General features: G+C 41.4%; 1 protein-coding gene across 4 annotated transcripts in view; it reads right to left on the bottom strand.

Annotated features, from left to right (window-relative positions):
- sgk1 (serum/glucocorticoid regulated kinase 1) overlaps nt 1–26,384 on the bottom strand; it is a 37,083-nt gene that overhangs the window by 1,615 nt on the left and 9,084 nt on the right. For 2 of the 4 annotated variants that reach the window (XM_022764481.1, XM_022764488.1), the window contains 10 exons: nt 14,783–14,998; nt 11,711–11,774; nt 2,960–3,035; nt 2,644–2,719; nt 2,273–2,461; nt 2,027–2,158; nt 976–1,212; nt 763–858; nt 348–503; nt 135–224 (listed from right to left, as the gene is read on the bottom strand). In XM_022764481.1, the coding sequence (XP_022620202.1) occupies nt 135–224; nt 348–503; nt 763–858; nt 976–1,212; nt 2,027–2,158; nt 2,273–2,461; nt 2,644–2,719; nt 2,960–3,035; nt 11,711–11,774; nt 14,783–14,998 (1,332 nt within the window). Of the gene's footprint in view, nt 1–134; nt 225–347; nt 504–762; nt 859–975; nt 1,213–2,026; nt 2,159–2,272; nt 2,462–2,643; nt 2,720–2,959; nt 3,036–3,161; nt 3,296–5,133; nt 5,258–11,710; nt 11,775–14,782; nt 14,999–26,384 lie in introns of those variants that run through there. The other 2 variants (XM_022764494.1, XM_022764489.1) reach the window with 2 other exon arrangements.

The raw sequence follows: 26,384 nt of genomic DNA, 5'->3' as shown, positions 1-26,384 counted from the left end.
CATAATTGGAAATGTTTTAATTCGCTGCGTGCATGCTACAAATACTGAGAGCTGAGGAAAGAGGGAGACTATAATGTAGAAAATCCTAAATCTGCCATCGTCAGCACTTATTTGAGTATTAAAATGGAACATACCACGTTGGGGTTGAAGGGAGGGGTGATCTTCTTTGAATTGAGGTCATCCCAGTTGATGGGGGAGAAGAATATGTGGTTCTTAATTTCAATCTGGAAAAGAGCAGAGAAACAAACAATTAAAGGATGGGCTTTAACAGAGATAATGTGTAAAAAAAACAAAAAAACAAAAAAACATCTACACACACATATGGAATCACATAATCAAACACTTACAAAGTCTTCTGTGCAGCCCAGCCTCTTGGTCCGGTCCTTCTGCAGCAGGCCCTCCAGCAAGTGTCTGGCTGCGTTGGAAATGTTGGGTTTCAGCTGCAGTGGCTTGTTCAGGATGTTGTCGTACATCTCAGCTGTGTTACGGCTATAGAACGGAGGCTGAGGAGGGACAAAAGGAAATGATTCAGATCTCAGGAATCCACATGACAAAACACTGATTATATCATTTTAAATCACGCATAGATTCTTGTGCCAACATGCGGAACATAAATGATGTCAAAGAACTGTACCTTTGTTATTCACAGTGTACAGTAGAACTCAATATTATACTATAAGCTGTATTTATAATGTTATGAAGAAGATATTGAGGGTGGGATGTAAGTTTACAATAAAATGATGTAGTGTGAATGTTACTCACCAGGCCATAGAGCATCTCATAGAGAACAGCTCCTAAACACCACCAGTCTACTGTCCTGTCATACGGCTGCTTGTGTAGCACCTCAGGAGCTAAATACTGCAGGGGGGGGGCAAAGACAGGGAGAAGTGGTGAGCGTTGCATACTGAATGTTACAGAGTGCTGTCAAAAGACCGAAACAGTAGGAGTCAGCATCACTGGAGAATTCATCCTTACCTCTGGCGTACCGCAGAAGGTCGACGTGGTCCCGTTGGGTTCGATGTTCTCTTTGCACAGGCCGAAATCTGTGAGGATGATGTGTCCCTCGGAGTCCAACAGGATGTTCTCTGGCTTCAGGTCTCTGTAGACAATGTTGAGGGAGTGGAGGTAGCCCAGAGCGCTGGCAATCTCTGCAGCGTAGAACCTGGCTCTGGGCTCAAGGAAGCAGCGCTCTCTCTGTAGGTGGTAGAACAGCTGGAAGAAAGAGAAAAACACAGGAAAGCAAGGGTTATTCATGAGTGTATAATTTTTCCTCATGGTTAATCTACAGAGGCTGTGAAGCTGCAGGGACAGAGACGTGTGCAGAGATAGGAAATTAGTACAAGAGAGGCCAGTAATAAAGGGACAGATACAGAGACAGAAAGGAAACTAGATGGGAGGAAATAAAGAGGCAGGAAGGAGACGGCTTCAAAAGTTTGACAGGGGAGGACGGATGACATGAGGGCCAGAGGTGGAGTGAGAGAGCAGTAGGATGGAGAGAAAAAAGAGGGGAAGAAAAGAGAAAGGGGAGAAGGAGAGTAAATGTGTCCTGTTTCCTGATAAGGCCCCATATTTAATCAGCACTGTCTTTGCTCGTCCAACAATCGCAGGAAATTAGCTCGATTAGACACACACTGAGTCTGAATGGCGCTGCTAATTTTGGCCCCCCGAGTCTCTCCCGCTGTCCCAGCCCACCCCATGATTTCCTGAGAGGTGTTTCCTTTAGTGAAAGAGAGACAGAAAAAAAGAGACAAGAGAGCGACAGCCTCTGTTCTGCTTCTCATGACAGGAAATCCCCCCCTTGTCTGTCTCTGACACTGCCTCATCTTCATGTCTGATTATCATTCTGAATTAACAGGTTGTGTCCACTACCTCCCTTCCCCTTTTTTCTTTCAGCTCTATCCACCGTAAGTTTTCCCCTCTTTCCTCGTTCAATCAACTTCCTTCTTTAAATAGCTCAGCTCCTCCCTTCTCCTCTTTCCATCTCTCTCCTCTTTCTTTTCGGGCAGCAGTTCAGCAAGTGACTCACCTCGCCTCCATTGATGTAGTCCAGGATGAAGTAGAGTTTATCTGCCGTTTGGAAAGAATAGTGCAGACCCACCAAGAACGGGTGCTTGACATTCTTTAGCAGCACATTCCTCTCTGACATGATGTGTTTCTCCTGAGGTAACACAAAGAGCAAGGGTTGGACATGTTGACCAGAAGAGGCCTTTTCGTATGAGCTCATCTGAGTGTGTGTTTCCAGTGTGAGTGCCTTGTGTGCAAGTGCATTTACCTCCTTCTTCTTGAGAATGGCCTTTTTCTGTAAGACTTTGACCGCGTAGAACTGGTCATCGGCGCGGTGGCGTGCCAGCAGGACCTTGCCGAAGCTGCCCTTGCCGATCACCTTGAGGAAGTGAAAGTCGCTGGGTTTGGCTGAAGGGTTGGAGGATGGACCGAGGTTGATCTGTTGGGATGGACTGGGCTGTGAGAGGGGGAGCAAGGGAGAAAAGGATGGGGGGAGTTAGAGCCATAACACAACTCCAAAATGCATGGTAAACATGTTAAGCGAGGTAACGTTTGTGCATCTCTGCATATGTCAAAGTGTACAAAACAACAACAAAAGGAAGAAGCACATAATTCAATGTTTAATTCAAATATACTTACAGGAGGAGAGGGGTTTGCGTTCATGAGTTCGGCATCCTGAGGAGGACTTAAGTTCAGAATAGACTGAACCTCAGGACTGAAAAAAAACAAAGAAATAAAACTTAGTACATCTACTGGAAAGCATCAAAAAGATCCTCCTTTGTGTGTGTGTGTGTTTTTTTTTTTTTTTTTTCAAAATGTAAATTAGCTGATCTGGGAGTCACATGAAGTCACAAAGTTTCTCCAGAGGACAGACAACTGGCATTTCTGCTTGTGTTTCCCAGTGCTGTGTCCAGTGGTGAATGCAGAACAATAACATGAGTCAGATGGTACTCACTGCTTGCAGGCGTAGGAGTTTGTGGCAAGCCTCTGAATGAAGTCGTTCAGACCCATCCTCCTCTGTTTCATGAAAGCTGCAAAGCAAAGGAGAAAAATGGGAGAAAAAAAAAAGAATATTTAGATTTTTAAACAAAAAAGCAAAAAGCTGCCAATCCATGTCATGAAGAATCAGCTTAAAGTATCCAGTTGTGACTCCATACCGGTGACTAAAGCCACTAGCCCTCTGGATTTCGAGTAAGTCAGGACAGGCTTCTCTGTTTCTGTCTTGATCGTCATGATGTGATGAGTTAAACAGACACTCTGCACTCATCAACTGGCCAAAGTCAAAATATAACTAACTTGCTTTTGGCTCTTGTTTTATAACAGGCCAGGAGGAGGAGGAGGAGGGCGGAGCTGCCCTCCTCCCCCCATACGCCACCTCCACCCCCCTCCAACCTCCCTCCCGGTGGGCGTAATCCCTTGCAAACATTTCACTCCGGTAAATGGGCCACGAGAGGGTGAGCGATCCCGCTCTCGACCAATCAGAGGCCGTTGCGCTCCCTGCGCGTCACAGCCGCACCTCAAGATGTGCTTGCGTCAAAAAACATAGGAGGAAAAAAAGAGTCATTTACCACAAGGCTGGCTTGTACTATTTGCACATATGTTTGTGCAATACCATAGCAACTTTGCTTAACGTCCCGTGTGTCATACAGTCTGAAATTGTCACCAAGGCAGCACATTTCCAGCTGCAGAAACAAATCTTATAGACTAATGGCACCCAGCTGTGTCCACTAGGTTAACATATGGTGCCACTTAATGTTCCAGGGCTACAGAGTAAATGTGCACATGAAGTGAAACTGCTCAAGAGAGACTCGGCTTCATTCTCCAAGCTGCTGATTATTTTTGTCACAGTTGTATCCATACTCCCCTGCCTAACCCCCCCTGAGTCTGCAAGTAGGTCCTGTACAAATAATCTGATAGTCTCCTAACTAGGCCTATCAGCTTAACTGTTTGGCTGCCTCTCAATTAAAAAACAGCCGGGAGTGACGCAGGTTATACAAAAGACGAGAGGGAGAGCCTGAGCCGAGGGAGGCCAGATGCCAAGAAAAGCCGCCGGTAGTGGAAAAGTACAGACTGAGAAACTCCTTACCCGAATACATCCAGCATCCAGAGAGAGAGAGAAAAAAGAAGAAGAAGAAGAAAGAGCTCAGATCCACAATCTGTTATAACCGGTAAGCCTCTCAGGGGGGGGAAGCCAAAACACTTCAATGTGATGTTCAAAAAATGAAATTCTACGGGGAAAATGCCACCCTGCGCTGCGTTTTGGCCGCTGGCACGCAGAGGACCAGACGGGATCAGTTAGGCACGGTTATGTAAGGCACCTGGTTCAAGTTTTATCAACACCCCTCAGTGGAATGAGAGTATGTAAGGCGATATCACCTGTGAAGGCCAAAGGAAATCCAATGAAACAGGGCAGTGTTAACCGTGAGTAAAAAGAAGGAGTGAATCCGCGTAAAAAAGTCCCACATGAAGCAACACTTAATTGGGAAAAAAAAGCAAGTCTGGACAATGTAAGCAAACAGCTGTACAAAACAGTACAATATAGGTAAACTGTTGCATCATGCAAACTGCATTATCACAAAAAAAACTTATGTAAAATCAGAACAGATGTTTGTAAATCTTGTCTCAATCGTCTATTCTACACCGAAAAGCCACATCAGATTCCGTTTCCACGGGAAACAAACAAACCTTTCAGGTCTGAGGGAGTTCTCATTTTTGACTGCCCGCGGCTCCAGAGTTCAACTAGTTGCAAACTGGAGCTGCCAACGTTTCTCTGGCACTTTTAAACAGAGCCCCTATCAGCGAGGCATTTCCAGCATAGATAGCAGCATCATAAATCCAGGTCACGGGATTATGGGGTGAATGGATGGAGCACCCCCCCCCCCCCTCCCCAAGTATGTCTGCCAGGGCTTTCTTCCCAGCCACACAGACACTCCACAGACACACAAAGTGGGTTAACAGCTATGCTTACGAAAGAAACTATAAATATCACAATAGGCCGGTTACTGCACAAACACCATTGAGTCTCATAATAAGACCATTAGTTTCCCATAGGAGTATCATAGGAGTGCTATAAAGATTTCTTGGATAGATCTATCGATGTTGCTTTCAAATACAATGCATACTACTTACACGTCAAAGCGGTCGTTTTGTCTTTCATAAGGATGCTTTATGTCCCGAATCACAACAAGGAGAGAGGGGCTATAGGTTCTTCGGCTGGGAGGTAATCGAACTACACCGCATTCTTCTTCTTGGTTAGTTTCATCAAGCAATTTTTTTTTTTCTTACTGTTCAGGGCGGAGACGTCCCGCCTCTATTTCCTTCCAGTTTTGTGTTTCACGCATGGTTGGTTGAGTTTTCCTCAGGGCGGGGGATATGCTGCCTTCAAATGCTCCTCATGAGCTCCTACTTTCGGCATTGGAAATTTTGCAATAAACTTTTATCACAAATAAACAAAAGAAACAAACAGTAGGTTTATGTATTTAATTCTGCAGCCACACCCCCCTCCCCCCGCATGAACATGGATGAACTGGTATAAGCTCATGAAACTGATGGATTTTTGAGCCCGATATTATTTTTAGGTGCCTGTAAATTTAAAAGAAGTATTTGAAATGCTGTTCATCCATAACACATAATGCCAATGGACGTCTGTATTATCACACTGGCTCACTATTCAACTGTATTTCACTTGAAACTGCACTTTTCTTTAACTGTGACATTTCAGCATCACACAAAGGTAAAACTGGCTCATGCGACCACTTGGGTTGTTAAAATTCCCTCTTTTACAAATCGTTTCTTATTCACTGGCTGGCATGTAGTTTTTCCCCACTATGGCCACCCACTGAGGGAATTAAAAAATTCATAGTGTTCACATTAATTCAGGAGTTAGGAGTTTGAAGTTGGGGTCATATTACCCCTGTCTCTTGATGAATTGCTCCCCCAACTATTTGTGCATGTGTATACACCCAGGTATTTGGCATATTTTAATTCATTTTAGTCACAGTCTGCTTCTATATTTTTTTTGTATGTTTTATTTGCAGTTTTATTATGTTTTTTTGTATGTAAAATTTCATTTTATGGGTATTTATTTCCTGTGTTTTTTTTATTAGGATTTTTACAGATGAATAAACTGAACCTTTGAAACTTTGAGTTTCACTTTGAGAGTGTTTTCAGCTGGAATATAATTTTTTTTTTTCAAAAAAAACCTTTACTTATTCTGGAAAGTTTCACTCATTTTCAGGAATTACCTTGAGTACACTTACACAGTTGCACCCATTCACCCCAAAAGCTGACCAGCTGCCCAGTACAACCACAATTTGATCCACTGGCCACCAAGCAGGAGCAGTGGGGGGGGGGTGGGGCGGGGGGGGTTATTGGCCTTGCTCAAGGTTACCTCTGTGGTGTTACTAAGGGTGCAAATGCTGCTTCTTCATTTTCCCCATCAAGATTTATCCGGCCTGTCTGTCTGTGTTCAAACCGGCAATCACAAATTCAAAGGTAAGCGAGTGTGTGAAAATGAAGGCTATGCTTTTGTGCGACAGCTACCCCGAGTGCAATCGTTATTACACTGCGGAAGCGCAGAGACAAAGACAAGCAGCGATTAAGACTCATCCACAAATTATATAGAGTCAAGAAGATGGCTGTGGCTGTGTGTGTGTGTGAGAGAGAGAGAGTGTGTGTATTCTTTTGTTCCTGACCCCCGGCCTCTTTGAGAAAATCATTGTGTGGCTGCATGTATGACTTTGCAGTTTTTAAATATAGCATCCACTCTTTACTGCTGTCTCTGTTTCTCCCTTAACTCAGGTCAAATCTATTATTAATCTGTCCCCCACAGCCACCTGATGCACACACATTTTCACACATGCACACACACACACACACACACACACACATACACACATACAGAGAGCTGGAGGGCAAAACAAACTTTGCAGGGAGACTGACAGAACACACACACATACACACACACACACACACACACACACACACACACACACACAGACACACACACACTTTCTAAAATAGAGCGAGAAAGGGCACATCAGGTACTTCCTATGTTCCCTCAAGGTGTCCAACACACCCCTCCCTCACTGAAATGCCAAGAACCTCACGCAGTTGGTTAGAAAAAGAGATTTCTCCTTGAGACAGCACAGGTTGCGGCGATAAAGTACCATCCATCAGTGTGCATTTATTACCTAGTAGCAGTAGCAGTCCGTGTGAGACACAAACCGACATCCGTTATTAGCACTTGAAAGTATCACGAGCCAAACAAGTGAGAGCTTGCAGGTCACATATTGCCTCCTCAAAAGAGAGCAGTAAGAACATAAGGAAAGTGTGCAAAAAGTGTCGACCTTGAAAACCTGACATAAAGAGCTAAAAAAAAAAAAAAATGTAGTGGTGAATGCTTTAAAAAAAATTGTTACGTTACCTCCAAAGGAGTGTAAGCACTGCTCTTGTGTCTGCATCTGTGGTCATAGCCCAGAGTTGAATGAAATGAGAGAGAGGTGTTGAGAGAATATGAGGAGAGAGGAAGAAAGAGAGAGAGAGAGCAAGAGAGAGAGGGAGAAATACTAACAAAAGCTCCACACAGTGTTTTTCCTTTCTGGCCCTCTTCCCCCTCTGAATTTACAGGCAGCTCGAGGCTCGGACCACGAACAAGAGGAGGCTCCACAATACTCAAGCTGTGTGTTTACTGCCTTTCTATGTCTGTGTGTGCGTGTGTGTGTGTGTATGTGAGACACTTGTACGTTATGTAACCCCCCTGTGGCACTGTCATCATTGCCAAAGCCAGCATTGACTCACACACACACACACACACACACACACACACACCCCGGGGATCATTTGATGAAAGGACAGGAAGGGTTTCACTGCAGCGTCAGAGGAGTTGAGGTGCAGGATATTAAAGTTGAAGTAAAAACACACACACACACACACACACACACACACACACACACACACACACACACACACACACACACACACTCACACACACATACTCCCTCAGCCCACCCACCTACAACAGCATACCCACACATACACAAAGACCAGCACATGCCCATATTCGCGCTGTCTCCGGCAGTTGACATCCATCCATTAAGTCCGCTCATGTCAGTCATCATTTTCTCTTCCCTCCATCTTGTAATGTCCGTTTTCTGTTCCGGGGATGATGAGTGTGTTTGTGGCTATAGTTGATCTGGGGATGAATGTGAATGAGCCTCGGTGGTGAGGAACCAAATGACACTGTTACATAAAGGCCTCGGCTATTCAGAGAGGACAGCTAGGCTTTTATGTTGCCACTGGATTTGGTGAAGTGTCAGTGTGGGAGTGTGGCCTGGTTGGCTTGCTAGGTTACCAAAAAGTAGGCTACTTATCTGTTCAGCTACCTCATCATTGACCATCACCGTAGTGGTTTGTCAAGGTTCTCTCCGGGTTGATTTTGAAAATTCTGTGAGGAAATAATGTGGCACTTATGAACCCATAAAACAAAGCTTTATAGTGTGATTTAGTTCTGTTGGATTTAAGTCTTTTTGAGGACATTTCATGTATTTATTATTTGAGTTTGCAAAGAGAGGACATTTTGGTGCATCCTCAATTTTTTAGTGGGGTAGTATGGGGGTGAGGATTTAGGCTAGAATTATGAATGTGATGGTCAAAGTTGGGTTTAAGGGACAGGGAGTGCATTATGCCATTTGCAGTCTGAATACAGCACTGTCTCTATTAAAGACGTGCTGTAAGTCTTCATGGTATAATGGAAACAAACATGTTCAAAAAATCCTCTCAAAACTGTCGGAACTGTCTAGGAGTCCTTTATGAATTACATGCATATCTTGGTTGTATTGAATGTGTATGTCTGTGTGTAGGTGTGTTTGCCTGTTTAAGCTCTGAAGGGAAGGTGAGTGATGCGTCATAAATGGTGGGAGAAAAGTGTAAATAACAGCTTCAGACAAGGACCTGTTGATAGTATTTCACTATGTCACTGAGAACAAAAGAGCAAAGAACGTGCACGCACACACACACGCACGCACACACACACACACACTCACACACACACACACACATACAAACTCAGGCTTAGTAATCATGTTATATAAACCTGTTGTCATCTGAGAACGAAGAGCTCACCAACTCAGTGTGTAAATGCTGATTAGCTGTACTGCAGCAAGTTGATGAACATACTAATGTGGTATAATAAGGGTGTCCTCAGCAGATGCTTTGTTACATAAGACCACTCTGTACTTTATCTGAGAGAACAAACACACACGAGGCAGGTTTCTCAAAGATATTTTAAACTCGTCTGAAGTCTTGGGCGAGTCTTGATTTTGCTCTTAGATTAGTCTACTCCAAGTTAGACAGTTTCTCAAAAATAAAGACTTATTTTAGGCCTAAAAAGTGAACCACCTGACCCCACTTTTAACTATGCAATGTTTCCATGGTGATAACCAATAAATCTGCTGACCAGTGGCATCAAATGACAAAAAATAAGCAAAGAACTATGTTGTGGAGAGAGCCATGAGAAGAGTTTTTAGATATGGCAGTAACACCTCGGAAATATTAGTCACCATCAATCGTTTTCTCTTGCACAAGTTAACTACCCTGAGTCAGACTGACAAGGTAGAAAAAGTAGTGAGTCCATTCACAAAGGATCTCAGCTCTGCTACAGGTCTGCACTGTGAAGAGATTTTATTCTGCATCGGGTTTTTGGTGTGAATTCTCACAGCAAAATGTCCTTGCTGCTCTTGAATTCAACCTAAAGTCAAGGATTTTCTACTGGACTGAACTGACCTGTGGCTGGACATGTCAGCCATGTTTTTTTAGTTTGAAAGAAGTCTTAATTTATCCAGAAATAATTGCAAATTAGTCCTACTCATAAGAGTAAAAGAGTAGATACCTCAGTGCAACGGATGGATCTGAAGTCTGACTAGTTAGAACTGAGCCATAGTCAAAGTCTATCTTCTATCTATCGACCAGTTGTTTGCTATTTGTTCCTCTGTATAGAGTCCACTAGCTATAATTATCATTACTGGATCTATACCTTTCTTTCTCTTGCTCTCTGCTGCTCGTTACATCACACACACATATCACTTCATCACTGTAAATCCCTGTGACGTGTGACACTCTTCAACTTAAAAGTGTTTCTGAAGCCACTAATTGCTGAACTTGGAACGACAGGGTGTAGCGGCATCACGGCCGAGGCCACAGGAACAGCTTGTCACCAGCTCGGCTAATTGCTTGAATTTCTCTCGGAAAACTCCCATAATTAACAGGCAGACTACTCCCAGTGAAAAACATTTTCATCAGAATAGGGCTCTTGTCACATTTCTCTCTTGGAGATGTTCCAGCAGACAGCAGGTACCTGCAGCTCTGCCACAAGCACGTCAGCACTTGTACTTTGACTATTTCCATTTCATGTCTATATTTACACATCTTTAGATTTTACATACAAACATATAATGAGATTATATATAATGTGTAGCACTGTCTAATTAAACTAACCAACAGTATATAAAGTAGTTAAAGCTGGCCACACCTCGACCAATTAAAGCAGTAGCATCAACAGTGAAATGCTTATACATTACAATCCCATTATATAATGTATAGTAGCATAACACTCACAAGTGCAACACTAATTTTACTTTTCATATTTTACATACATTTTGCTGATAATAATTATACTTTTACTGAAGTGACATTTTAAATACAGTACTTGTTATGGATGATTTTTATATCCAAGAGTGGAAATGAATGGTTCCTTGTGGAAAAGCAAAACAGCGTAGAAGCACTGCAACGCAATGCATCTTAAATGTTAATTAAATGTAATTTTCTGAGTCCAAAGAAAAACGAAGTTAAAGTTTGTTACTAAAAATTGTGATCTCTCTCACACACACACACACACACACACACACACACACACACACACACACACACATGCACACACATAAAAAGACTCATGAGAAGAGCTCGTGTCTGCAAGATTCCCAGCAAAGGTAAAAGTAGCAACACCGTAGATAGGCTCTGTGCCAAAATGTCACACGCACCCAGATTGTGCCCTTTGGATTGGACCGCGATGTGTGGCAGAAATAATGGGCATGATGGAAAATTAAAGCACAGTTGCTTCCAGTTATGTCATAAACCGATTATGGACTATTGCCCAGTGGCACACATGTAAGCAAGAGACATACACACATGTGTCTGCTGCAGTGAAGCTGTAAACAGAAAAGGTCACCGTGTCATTTATATGATGATCAGTCCTGTGTACTGTGTCTGCAACTACTGTTTTGCTGGTTTCCACAGAAAGAACAACAAATAGTAATCTGGGTTTATGGACAACAGTTATTATCCCGTTTAGAGGTTGGATTAGAGGGCCAAGTGGTGAGGTAAGGTGACGTTACAAAGTGTGTGTATGCAGGCTGAATCATTTTTGCTTCCACAGCCATCAGGTTTGGACGGCAGGGAAATGACAAACAAGAGAAAAACAGACAGAGAATGAATGGTAGAAGATAATTTTGGATTGATGGTAAAAATAAACTAAACTGCAGATAATAAAGAGAAACGATCTGCCAGTGACGGAGGGAGGTGCTGGAGAAAGATAACAGAGGAGGGAGAGTTTGTGCGCCGGAGACACAGTGTGAAAGACGGATTGGAAAAAAGGAGAGACAAGAGGAAGAGGAGGAATACAAAACAACAGGCTTAGTTGATGGTGACTTACTGTTGTCGCCAGGGCAACAGTAGCTGTCTGGGTCTGACTCATTGTGGTAGTACAGGTCCATCGCCTAGGAAAGAAATATGGCATTGCTTAGTAAAAACAACTCAAACACTCAAACCACAAAGACAAGGAAATGAAAATGGAAATACTTTGTTTTGGCCTGGTGATCTACAGATAGTTAAAACAAAATGCCCATGAAACTGTATTCAAGCATACATAAATCACATATTGATGCATCTACACTGACATTAGCGTTTCAGACTGTGAACCCCCGAAAATCCAGTTTTATTTTCTTGTTAGAATTCAGTTGAATGGTGATACAGTTCAGCCCTTAGGATTATAACACCCTTTCAAGTGCCCATCAGATAAACTCAAAAATAAAGGTTCTGGTCCCAACCTAAGGCCTGGAAGCTGTAGGTACAAGGGGACACAAGACAAATCTGAGGGGTCGCTAATTGATTAACAGGACAGGAGAATAGAGACATATTTTTGCTGTGCCAAATTCTGTTTAATTTTCTTCTAATCATTGCTTTTGTTATTTTGATTTACTGGATAAATTTACCCCCTAAAATTATTTGTATCTTTAAACAGTAACACGCCAAAATGGTTGAAAAGCACTGATCTAAGTTGCCTTTTCTTAGCTCTTGACAAGTTTTGGCGTACAGCGACATCACGAGTCATGACCTTTCGGAACAGCAGGAACCTAAATCAGCGTTTCCAAAACCACTGGTTCCCCGACCCAGTTTCAGTCGGTTTCCCATGTGATGTGTTTTAATGAGTTTCCAGGGTGAGACTGCATTCAATCATTTGGGCTCCTGTGCTGAAAGCGGTGAGAAACCTCTGCTCTATAACATGACAATATTGTGCTTTCGTTTCTAACTGACCTAATGGCAGTTTGATCTTACTCAGCTTGGGCCAAGGATTGAACAGGACATCTACTTCATGAACATCACAGTGTGTTTATTTACCTCCTATACCAAGTCATTGTATTTTATAAGCTTATAATATGTTCTTTTTTTAATGTAAAATCTTAATCTGAAAAGTAATGAGTAACTGCAGCTGTTAGCCACTGGCTGAAACATTTCCCTCAACATGTAGAGAAATATAATTATTAATTGCCAGTTAGTTCAAATACTAAGAATCTCAAAACTGTCATTAAATAAAGCACTAAAATAAATGTATGTACTTTCTCTCACTGCCTGTTTAGCCGGGTGTGTGTGTGTTTGTGTGTGAGAGTTGATCTTTGACTCGATTGATTATAAAACTCAATAATCCTCAAACGTGGCTAAACGTATAGAAATGTGCAAGTAAACACAAGTGTACATACTGTATGTCTCAAGAGCAGCTACTTATGTCTGTCCCACTTTAGCTTTTCACATACAGTAACAGTATAATTGGCAGCTGTCATTGGACCAGCAGCATTAGCATCTCAGGACATTCCCATGAAAGTTGCGTTGTCATGTCAGATATGAGTTTTTCGAGATGTCGCTGTCAGTCATCAACTTTTCAAAGTGTCTGTGTTAAATACAGTCTTAGCCTAGTTTGCTATTCCACGCGGCAACTCTGAAAACTTATCGCAGCTCTCAGTATTCTCCCATGAGTGTTTTCTGAGAACAAGACAAGCTGATGCATGCATGTGTGTGTGTGTGTGTGTGTGTGTGTGTGTGTGTGTGCATGAGTTGTTTCAATCTCATCAGTTTGTTTAGTCACTCAGAGATGCTGCCTCCAACAGCCTGCCTATCATGCTGGTCATTTCATCTCTGTATAAGTCTTAATACAACTGACAGTAGCCTCGTCTATCAAATCTTTTTCTCTCAGATACACTCTCACACACACATATATATACATATATTGCTTGCTCTTCATATTCCCTCATACTGTCAATATTTCTCCACAGTCAGAATCACTTTACCATTCATGCCCCTATGTCCTCTCCCTCCGTTTGCCTCACTTCAGTCATGTCCTTCCTCTCTCTTACTTCAGGTTGTTTATTGATTCAGTAAAGAGATCTGATGGAGTAGTATCCATAGTGATGGTGAATCTAGGCTTTCTGTTCATTAATATTTCATGGTGGATTTATTTTTCCAACACAAGACAGAAAGTTTGGGTTGTTCCAGCAGAGGCAAAGAGAGACAGTTGGGGGAATAGTTTTTGTCTTTGTAAGGGTCAAGGAGAGGTAGAGGCCTGCATGACTTGACTGCAAGTCATATGATAAAACTCATTCAACAGTAAAAAGGCTACAAATGTTTTGATTTTAGAGTTAAAGAAATTAGGAACATTTCTCTGGGTGTATCTCCTTGGTTTGTATAATATAAGACAGGGCTGTGTATAATATTAGGTTACTTCAACTAAAGTCATGACATGTTTCCCTCTAACAATTATTTTCATTATTTTGTCAACTGCCAGTTGGTGTTATCATATAATTAAATTAAAGGAGCTATTTGTAAGTTTTGTTATGGCTACATAGCTAACGTTAGCATTACCAGCTGTTTACTTACCAGTCTTGCCAAGAGCTCATTGTATTTACAATACAAGAGGTTATAATACTCCCTCTGAGCAGAGCTACATCTTCAGGGCAGACTGGACGATACAGTGACTTGGTATCGGAAAGTGAAGCAACTAGCTGACTGGGCCGGAGCTAGCTGGTTAGCATGCTAACTTATGTAGGAGAAAAGCAGTGATAGAAATAGAAGCAAAACAAGAGTTGCAGAGACAGCTGTGGAGACAGCTCTTGGCGAGTAAAGGAATTAAGTTGGATGCTGAACTCATAACGTCTCTTCTAAGACTGGTAAGTAAACAGCTGTGAACGCTAACATTGGCTATAGCAAAACTTACAAATAGCTACATTAACCATTTATTGTAAGTCGTTGAGTTGCTTACCCTACATAACCCAGCGAAATAACATCTGTTGTATGTTATAAAAGGATGTTGACGATCCATAATTTCTCTAGAGATTCCCTGAACTAACCTCATCAAGGACACTTGGAAATCCCCTGCTTTGTGATCCACTGATTACTGTGATAAATGAGTGTTTGCTACCTGTAATTTAATTAGCTACAGACAGAATGAACTTGCCTGTGTGCGTTGCCGTGGCTGCCAGATATCCTCCAGGGCATAGCTTATGTAGGGTCCACTGCAGATGGAGCACTCCAGCATGACTGGGCTGGCCAGGATGGGTGAGGCATGCACCCCCCATGACTGACAACCTCCCTGGTGGACGTCTGACTCTGTTTCCTTCTGCTTGCCTGTACCGTCGCTGTGATGGCGAGCCAGCATCTTCCACTTCCTGACCTGTAACAATAAGATCAATCATATTTTTCCATCAGGCCAGTAAAGTTTAAAACCAAATATGTGGAATAAATGCTTCAGTATTTCTGAGAAAGGGTCACGAGATTATCGGCAGCATCTTAACAGACTAACATATGTACATAACTGTAAGAGTGAGTTTTCCTCCCACCTCAAACCCCAAATGGGAGTTTAGAATGAACTTGTACTCATACTGTTTATGTCTTTTAATACACTTATTATACAGAAAAAATCTTATCAACATTAACCATCTACTTAAAAAACGCTATTGGAATCAGGTGTCAACTTTTATAGCATTGTTGGTGGTTTAGACCTTTTCAGATGAACTTCCTCCTATCTTGTCACAACTTGTCTCAGAGCTGATAACAGGTCTGTTTGGTTCATGAAAAGTTGATCTTCTGCAGGTACATGGTTAACAGAGTCCTTAACCTCATGCCTCCTCGTAACCTTTTCAGCTTCTCATTCCTGTAACATATGTCATCTATCTAATAAACGAGAGACTCATTCTTGAGCATTTTCATTATAATCATCATATTTCATTCAATGTCTTTATTATTGTTTTCCCTTATAGCTATAAAGTAAACTTTTAACCCCATGTGCCACTTGGGAGCAGATTATTTCAATATAATACATTGATTCAAATAATAATTTTGATTAAAGTTACCGATGAACAAAACCAAAATATAAGATAAGATAAGATACAACAGAGATAAAGGAAACAAATACTGTAGGTCGATGTACTTTAAGTTCTGGAGCATGCTTATATAAGTTATTCTCATTCTTTAAAAAGGTCAAATTTATTATAAAGCATTATCAAAATCAGCTATAAAATTGCTACAGCTACAGCTATGACTCTATGAGTAAAATATTTGAGGCTCATGTTCGCATTGCACAGGAGGCAGTGAGTGAGCCAAGCTCAGCCTTTGCAGTAATCTCCTCTCATGTGACCGCAGCACATTGACACACTCTCCTGAGTTTTCATCACAAACTCAATCATCTTTTAGCATGCGACTCACAACACCAGCACAGAACACAAAAGTACACACACACACAGAGGAGAGAGAGGAGGCGTGAGAGAGAAATATAAGATACATGGGACAATGGAAGGTAAGGTCAAGGTGCACATAGTTCTTGAGGGAAGTGAGTTGCACAGATGGATGTGTTAGTGACCCAGAATGGCTGTTATGTAAGGTAAATGGTGTCCTTGGCACACAGAGCGGACAGGTTCAGTAACTGCAGCCATTTCAAATGAGTTTTATCAAGGCCTCTATCAGTGGTTGCTCTTCTTCTGGGCCTCTACATTACCACAACTTGGCATGGAGAAATTTGTGTGCCTGAGATTGCCTGAGTATGTTTGTGTGTGTGTGTGTGTGTGTGTGTGTGTGTGTGTGCAAGTGTATTTGAGTGCAAACTTGCAACTCGGCAAAAAACTTTCCCTGTGTGTGAAGGGTTGTTCCCTTGACTGTAATTACAGTTCGGTGCTGGAAGGACAGAAAGGATCCAAACAATTACTGAAGGTGTCAAGTACAACATGATAGCATTCTGTCATAACAGTGTGTGTGTGTGTGTGTGTCTGTGTGTGTGTGTGTGTGTCTGTGTGTGTGTGTGTGTGTGTGTGTGTGTGTGAGCTGTTTTTATCCGTGTTACAGTGTCATTTAGTCAAAGTTGTGAAAACTGTATTACATTAACACATATTACTATTAAAATGGAATAGTTCCACATTTTGGGAAATACTGGAGGTAATACCAGCACCTCTAGACCTCACTCATGAACATGTTATATCTTGTTGGCTGTCATGCTTCAGTTTTTTTGGACAGACTAAACAAATGTAGTAAACATTTATTTATTCAACCAGTAAAAGCAATACGTTTACAGCTAGAATCAGCAATCACACCTTCAAAATAATAATGACAATAATAAGCATTTCAATTCCTAAAAGTTTTGTCCTAAAAATATTATCTGATTACTATAGTTCAAGCTTTTTTGCTTTGCTTTCATTTTATTACAACACAAATTGTATGATTTTGTTCTTCGTAATTTTTCACACCATCAATACAATACAAATTCACATCTTTTCACCTCAAATGCATATATGTATTTATGTATTTGTTTGAAACTTTGAATTATAAGTGAGCAAGAAAGAAAGTCTAAGGACAGAGAGGGGGTGTCTGTGAGTTTGTGTGTATACTGTTGGCCATAAAAGTTCTTAATCTAAGCAACATTTCATCATAGTTATGTATGTACAGACCCATAAACTGCTCCTTATTAGGCTGAAGCGTACATGTTTATCATGCAATTTATCATCCTTTATTGTATGGCCTCTAACTGAACCTTGTTCCAGAGAAGGAGCCATGCATTCTTTCAGTGGGTAAGAAAATATGTGCAGGAAATACAACACACACACACACACACACACACACACATATACAAATACCATGTCCAGACTCCCCCTCCTCTTAACCCCTTTTTCCTTGCCCTTTGACCTGGTTTTGTGCTACGACCTTTTAAGACAACAGTGTACCTGCTATTACTTAGGTTACATAAGGCTTCTCCTATAAGATCTGTCCTTTCACCTCATAAACTCAGGATGTAATATAGTCCAGGGAAATTCTCATACTAATCCCAGGATGTACAGATCAGCCCCACAGCCCCATAAATCAAGAAATAAAAACATCACATGCACCATATCCAGACTTCATGACCCTTTTCCTCTGTTGCCACCTCACTCACCTCTTCGCCCTTTGCCTCTGCCTGTGTTATATACAAATTATCTCTGAAAAACAAGGTTTTAATCTCTAAAAAAAGTTGTGTAACGTCTTCACCTAAAGATTTGCTCTTTACTCTCCATAAACAGTACAGTATAATAAAGCTACAGCTCAAAATAGTGCAGTCCTATTTGAGCTCACCACACACCTTGCACCTCACAGTATTATGATTTGATTTAGTATCGACTACACAGTATTATCAGTTGAGTTTGAGAGTAAAAACAGCCTTAATACCTAGGTTAGATTTAAGAAAGTACTCCACTGATTTAACACAGCTCTTCTATATCACTGTTGGATTTATGATAGGCAGTTAAAAAAGAAAAAAACTAAATTGATGCAGTGAAACCAGAGGTATGGTCTGTTTTATTCCATACATTCTTCTTCCTTGTCAAACCTCGCACCTACCCAGTTACCAAGAATGCAATCCAACCACCAAACAGCTGGGTCAGAGACTGAATGTGTTATGCTAGTAGCAGCTTATGAAGTTTTTACCCTAAAGCAAAAATAAGGAGCAGGCTACATAGTTCTGGTAAGCTCACTTCTTCCTAACTCCACACCCTTGGATTTTTTTTTTTTTTTCCAGATTTTCAAACTTGTCATCTTCAGCCCAGACCGAGGCTGACTCAATCGATGTGACTTGAGGCATTTTGCCAGATTGTGTGTAGTTACGTCTGGAGCCACAAAAAGCTTTAAAAAGGCTTCTTTCTTTTCTGTTTTTTCTCGACCTATGCAGTAGTAAACAGGTTTTGGTGTGGCAAATTGGTGGAGCTCACTTTAAGGTTATAGGGTTAGGTTTGAGTTCATGACTGTTTTCATTTAGTCACTTTACAACAATGGGAAGGCACTGGCTAATACCGGTTCTGGGTGGTGATAGCGTGGTTATGGATGATAACTGGCTAGCATACTGTAAACCACCTGGTAATAATCATTGGACATTGAACGGTAATAATTGACTGTTATAAATTTACAACCGAGCGATTAAGGTTTTGAAAGTGACTCAAGTATAACCAAACCAACAGTGAGTGAGTTGTTGCTTTTAGAAGTTTTAGAATTAAGCGAAACAAATACATTGAAAGAATTAAACAACAGAAGCTTACATGCTGCCAATTAGTACGGAATATGACACAATCATGTAGATCCCATTATAAGCTTCACTGACCTGGTATTTACAGCTGCTGAATTGTACTGCAAAACATTTCTGTTATTTTGCTCATACGGGACGGTATAAAGACTGTGCTCACAGCAGTGTTATTAGCCAGTCTACGCATGGCCTTCTATCCTGGTAACCCAGTTTCCGCTTTGTCCTTATCCCTTCCTGTCCTCCACCAGCTCCCCCTTGGTGCATTACGCTACCTCTAACAGGCTGTGTGATGTCCCACATATGTCTGAGCATCAAAGAGTAATGAAATGAGGGGAAAGCGAGAGAGCATCAGTGGGGGGAATGATAAAGTAGAATGAGGGAATAAGGTGCAAGCAGAGATGTGGAGACAAAGAAAAATATGTTTGAAAGACAAAAAGATAAACAGAGAGAATGAGAGCGCAAGATAGTCTTACATAAGCCATCCCATTCTCTGTCAGAGATAAGGCTTGCTTATTAACACCAAGGTCACTGCTCTTTCTTCTCCCTTTCTTTTCCCTCGCTTTTGTTCCTCGATCGCAAACACGGGTCTTAAAATGAATGAGCGAGGGGGAAAGTCAGAGCCCAAAGGGCAGAGAATCAAAGAACTATGATTCAGGCAGTCCAAATGGAATACAAACACCAAGTGTACAGAATCTCCCGTGGGAGATTAAGCCTCAGAAATACTGTTCAGAGTCAGCAACAGAGAAAGAGGGGGAATCAACCTGAAAAAAGAGAGCGGGTGTCTGAGAAACAAGACAGTAGGACGGAGGGAAAGATTGGGATATTGACCCTAAGCTGCTTTTGCGTTTGCAACCGCTTTCAACCTCTTGGGTCATACTCAGGCTTTTTTTCATCTTTAAATCCTGAGGAGCAAAGAGACAAGGTCCCTGAACCCTGACTTTCTAGCAAAACATTAATATTCATGGTCATCCAGTGTAACTCAACACATGCAAGTTTTGTTGGGAATTAAAAAAGCTTCCCCCTCCCTTGAATGTTTTTTCTGCATCTCCCATATTTCTCTCCCTCTTCCTCTTTTTCTCTCGTCTCTATAAACAGAAAGAGGAGAATGTATCCATGTGGCACAGAGCCTATTTACTCGCTGCAGGGGCTATTATGAGATTTGTTTCGTTCTCCTTTGTTTTGACACTAAACCTCACCTCCTGTCACACTGAGATAGTCATAACAACCCAAACATTTCTCATTGCATGAGCGCAGCTTGACTAAATTGGCCAAAGGTGAAAACATTGGATCACAGGATTTAAAAACACTGCAAACCATATTCACAGACAAGGCTCATCTTGTTTTAGATGTTTGGGGTTGAAATGATTCCATTACCTCATTTGACAGAGGTTACAGGATGCAAACTTTCTCTTGCATAATTAAAATAGATATTTATGTCACTGACTTGGCACCTATGGATACAAAGTAGTTACCGGTGTCTGGCGTCTCATGGGGTTGTACTGTTTTTTTTTATTTCACGGCAACTCGTTAAAGATACATAGAGAGTTACTCAGTTAGTGTTGCTAAAATTAGCTACTTAGCACTAAACACAAAGTTTAGTTGAGACGCACAGTATTGTGATAGTTTTTCATGTATCTAGTCATCCATCAAAAAGTACTGGACGCAGCAGAGTTTTGACCTTATGATCAATGGATCACTTTGGTGATGACAAACTGCTGGTGATGCCAAATGAAAAGTCAGGAGAATCCATCCTCTGGGGAACATGAATGTCTGTAAAAAATGTCATAGCAATCTAATAGTTGTTGAGCCATTTCAGTCTGAACCAAAGTGGCGAAGCAACTGCTCGAATGACCAACCAAATCAAATGAGATATTAGCATTAACATTGATTTCACAGCATGATTTTACATCTATGAGTGTTAGATTGTTTCCCTTACAGATAGACTTTCAAGGATTCAGTGCCATAAATCAAACCTCCACTGGAAAAGGAATGACAGTAAGACTAATAAGTCTGAGCCTTTTACAGTATGACAGAATGCAGTATGTAGTAACAAAGCACAACCACAGCAGCTTGTTGTTGTGCACCAGTAATGCCGTGAGTAAGCATATTGTCCACGGTGGAAGCAGATCAGGTCAACTTTAAGCTCAACTGTCAAGGGTGTGCCATAAGCCCTAAAAACCTCAGTGCACAAAGCAGGTTCAACAGAGCTGAGTATGTGAATGGGATGAAAAAAGGAAAAAAAAAGAAAAGAAAAGAAAAGAAAAGTTACACTGCATAGTCAGGGTGCTGCTGAGCCTCTGTGGCACAGTTTTGGCTTTAGCTCTGGAACATCAAGATGGAAGAGGGGATTAGCCGGGTTCTCAGGGTAGATTAGAACAACAATAATTCCCAAATTCCCTCAGAATGAGACTCGGAAGGGAGGGTGCTCCCTTTTTTTCTAGTGGGCCAAGGTCAGCGCTAAGAAAGGGGGAGGGAGGGGGGAGAGGGGAGCATGAGGGAAAGATGTCTTGATGCTGGTGGATCTCCCGGATATGGAGGGATTTAATCCACAGGAGGTGTAGATACTGATACAGCATTTTTTTTTTGCCTCCCTTTTTGCGCCTTGCAAACCTTAAGTGACCGAATATTTCCTATATCATTGTCCATTTGATATCAGATTATAGAACTAAACTTATATTTTAATCAGGAAAAGAAAAAAATTATTATCTCATATATCAAATGATTTTTTTTTTTAAATCAGTTTGCTTCATCATTTAACCTCTTTCTTCAATCACTTTGACATTGAAACCCTGAAAATGAGGCTTTGTAACTTCCTCACAATCACTTTCCTTAAATTTCATCATATGACATGCAGTCATGCAGGTGTATATCTGTCCCTACGTACCTCAAACGGCTTCGCTAACTCTGTCTGACCTGACACAGATTAGTCAGGATGCCTCGTAACAGCACAAAAAACCTGTCATACTTTTCTCTCTTCTGCTCCCCTCTGGGCTGTTTCTAGCTATGGGGAGGAAACGCCACAAAGCTATTTCACACACACATGTGTAACGACTAATAATCGGGGAAACTACAGCCACGGTAGAAAAGGAGCCTGTATAATCCTGCAGTAGCAATGGAAACAAATGCACTGTGCACATTTTGGGATGTGTATATATACAGTATATCTACTGTGAGCAAAGAGGAGAGATCATGCGAGAAAAGCAATTCCAAGTTTATTACTCCAACCACATTCTTCCACTGCCAGAGTACTTGGCTTTGGAACAAAAGCATAGCTAAGGATTAGCAGTTTTCCATTGCTAAGTGTATGTTAAACATTGGTAGCTTTGAACTACCTTCCAGACCATTGGAGGGTTCTCTCATATAAATGCTGCTTAAATATGTTTAAATCAGAGGAGAGTCATGACAATAAAGAGGACAATGGCTGATGGCAGGAAAATATCAAGGTTGTAAAGGACATAAGACACGATTTTAATAGAGAAACTAATAGAAACTGGCTTCAAACCAATGCTAAGCTGGCAGCTCACCAGTTTCATTACTAAGCACAGAATCTGAAAGACTCCAGGGGTTCAGTCTTCTGGCATTTATATGGAGAGAAAGTGAATATGTGCTGAGGTCTTTAACAAGGAGAAAAGAAAGTTTTGAGTCAATTAGCTGAACTATTCAAAAGAGTGCAAACAGAAGTTTGGTGTAAGAGGCATTCCTCCCTGGTATTGGTACAGTATGCATGACAAGCCAACAACTTGGAAAGGGATTTTTGGCTCCCTGTGCAACTCTTTGTATCAAATATAATTGGACCTTGTGGGTTGTTCCTCTTAATTCCTTTTTATTCCCAACGCTGGCTAAAAACTGTTTTGACAGTAATGCAATTCAGGGCAGATATAACTAAAGCTTTTTGCAAGGCTGTGTTACCTTTTGGCAAGTGAGGAGAGGTACGGTGTGAGCCACCATGGCAACAGTGATCACCAGTTCATTAGGTACACCTAGCTACATTTAATGCAAGCCAATACAACCACCCTGCAATAATTCAAAAACGTTTGTTTTTTTCCTACTGTTTCAGATATGCTATAGTCATTTTGTAGACTGCAGTTTGTGGTGTTGCATTGTTTTTCATAATCCTTAAATATGTTCCTAATATTGACCTAAATGTCAGTGGAAAATCATCCACTCATGAATTTAATTGAATCAGCAGACAATGAAGATTTTCCATGTAGTCTGCACAGTTCAGATTTAAAGAGCAGTGTGGGAGGTGTCTGCAGTCCAGAGTTCGTGTCCTTGCCTCGAAAGCGTCAGTGGAATGCCAGTTAAAGGTCAGTGGTGAAACGGTGCAATCTTTGACACCCAAGTCATTAACCATTAGCTCCACCAAGAAGTGAACTGCCTGAGATCTGCTGCTTCTGCGGAAAGGCACCTCTCAGATAAGACTGAACTAGAACCAAAGTCTGGGGTGCAAAGTCTAGCAGAAAACTTAATACACCATAAAAGTGAGAAATATGTTTTCTAAGAGGACAATGTTTACAGCTGCCGTGTCATCCTAAGGTTTGGGCAGTTTCACTTGTACCGTGACCTGTTATCTGATGACACAGCTGAATTGCATTTGCACTTGTGATCGACTCACAGTCTCACTTGACACGATCTTTGAGTGAAATTGGCCAACCATCATCACCCCCTTCCCTGGGTCTCATTCCCCAGCTCAGACACGACGCATTAGCATTCGTGGACCGGAGCTTTAGCCTGCAGGGCCTTGTCACTGCTGAGGGAGAACAAGAGAAGGTGGATTTGTCACAGGTCGTCTCCTTCTGTTTCCTCTCTGTGGAGAGCGAAACAAGACAGCCCAACTGAAGAGACACATGTTTAAAACACTAGTGACCCACTGATCATCTGACTGGGCGTCTTTGACTCTGAGGACAAAGGTACGGTATGATCACGCCTTTTGTTCCAGCTGACTCTGACAAAACATTTACAGGATGAGCTCACCTCACTGACAAATGAGGTAAGAGCTTTTCTGCATAGAAACTAATTTTTTGAGAATTCAGGGGCAGTTTTTCACCCTCTACTTCGTGCCACTCCTGTCAGCTGAAATCTAATCAATAGTCAGCCACATCTCACAGGCTGCAGGGGAGTAGATAAAAATCACTGTTCTTCTAGGACACGCTTGGCTTCTCTCATCTCCTTGGATTTCTTCACCCAGCGTCTTCTCTGCTTCACTTCCTGCCTTCCTTCCTTCCTTCCTTCGTCCTCTCTCTCTCTCTCTCTCTCTCTCTCTCTCTCTCTCTCTCTCTCCGTCTCTCCTTCGCATGAATGAGTTTTGGACAGTAAACACGATTAGGACCAGAGAGGGTCAGTTCTTTCTAGCTAAAGTTGGTGTTTAAACCAATACTGAATACACTGACTGATTAACACCATCACCTGATCCATGATCAGAACAGAACATACAGAAATGGGATAATGACAGTAAGCAACTTATGCAATGGCTATGAGCTTATATAATATATAATAGAAAAAACTATTGCTTGCTGAGAAGTAACACGTTAGATTATAGTCACATCTTACATGCCGATTCATTTCCTGGGGACGTAGAATAAAAGTGAAGAAGGCAAGGAAATAAGGAGTAACAACATTGAGTTTAGGAAGGATTTATATTACACTAGGTAACACTGCAGGTGCATATAGGGTAAAATAAATGATGTGATAAAAATCTGTTGTGGCATCGTCTCCAGCTGTGTTTTTTAACTATGAAAAGGTGAATGGGGGCAGAGGGAGAACCATGAGGCAAAGATACTGCAAGAGGTGAAAGGGGCAGGTGCACGCTGGTGTTCCAGCAACGGTGGGGTGTTAATTATTTTCATTTGGTCAGTGTGTTTAACCCACTCATCAGCACGGTTAGTGGCTGGAGTTTCAACAGCACCTGTGACACAAACCTCCCTTGCCTCCCCCACTGCCGCAATTTGCGTCAAAATTTCTACTCCTTCTCTGAGTCATAACTCAGTCAAATCTGAACACACAAACATAATACACATATTGTTTTTTTTCAGTTTGATTTACACTTCATTAACTCAGATTCCATCACAAATAGACGTCCATAAATCTGTTTAGATGTCCAGTGGTAGTTGTTTGTATATCCAATGGTACATTGCAAAAAGGAAATGCTAATAGATAATTCAGCATGCTTTTAATGGTGTCAATTTGCCAAAATTGAAAGAAATATAACTACATATACAAGTTATATATATTAACTCCCAATTTAGTTCCAAAAAGTAGAGCATAAGTTTCCCCCAAACTGAAATAAGGAGTAACAAAATCCACTTTTTTCATGTTGCGCTATCATTATTTTATGACAGTACAAAGAGAGGTGTGGAGGGTGTATCCTTCTGTATTGTGTGTCTTATATGTATTTCCATGTTCTGTATTGTGTGCCCTGTTCTTTGTGAGTAATTTTTTTTAAAAGCAAGAATGAATAAGCCAAGCTCAGTCAATGGCTATTGCTTTTAAGTGATAGAAAAGTGCAAGAAAGCTCCTTTATTATGTTATTTGCAAGTCTGTCTGTGGGCTGCAAAATAAAACAATCCCTTCTGCACCAGTTTTAATTCCAGTTAGTATTTCACTGGTACCCTGTATGTAAGTGTGGGCTGTAAGTGTTACTAAAGTTCCTGTAAGATTGTAGAGAAAATGCATGACAAAAGAGATAACATGTCAGGACAACCACCAGTCAGCAAAAGTTCATCTTCTTTTCATTTCTGATTAAGTCTTCATCAAGAACAGTGCAGGCTTGATATAAGAGATTAGTGGAAAGGCTGCGTTTGCATTAGCTCTATGTGTGTTTGTGTGTGTAGGGTATCTGACAGTGTGCTGGTGTGTACATGGCACAGTACAGGACGTCCTTATCAAGAGGATTTATACGCCTTTGATTTCTGGTCCTGCTCAGGCAGTGGGGCAGATGCTCTGACCTCATCTCCTCTATCGTCTAATAAAACTGTCCTCTCAGCTCTTCTCATCTCTCTCTCTCTCTCTCTCTCTCTCTCTCTCTCTCTCTCTCTCAGTGCTGTTTCCTGTATTTATGTCTCTCCCCTCAGGTCTGTCAATCCCTCATTTCTCTTCTCCTGTCGTTATTTTTTTACTCTTTGTCTGTATTTAATTATAATTTCTTCCGTACACTCCTGTTCCCTGTTTTTCCTCCTGCTTACAGTAAACATCTCCTCGTCTGTTCACTTATTTTCTCTGTTATCATCTCCCCGTGGACAAAATGCAGGTGTCATAAATTCAGTACACTGATTTCACAATATAATAAGATCAGCACTGTAAAGCTTGGTCTATATTTAGCTTTGACTTATCGAAAGTAGCACCAGGGTGAAGGCTATGCAAAGCACTGGGTCACGGCTAAGCTAAGCTTCCTGCATTTTTAATAATGCTGATGCTTTGTAATTAGAAAAAAAAAAGATAGATTTTTAATAAGGAGGAGGAGGCAATCTGTCAGGGACTTCTTTGGAATGAGAACAACACTCAAGTGTGCAAGAGGGTTGGGTAAATG

The sequence above is a fragment of the Seriola dumerili genome, unplaced genomic scaffold (genome assembly GCF_002260705.1).
Source record: "Seriola dumerili isolate Sdu_G_001 unplaced genomic scaffold, Sdu_1.0 BDQW01000025.1, whole genome shotgun sequence".
In the NCBI taxonomy this organism is placed as follows: domain Eukaryota; kingdom Metazoa; phylum Chordata; class Actinopteri; order Carangiformes; family Carangidae; genus Seriola; species Seriola dumerili.
This window is presented reverse-complemented; position numbering and strand designations above follow the sequence as displayed.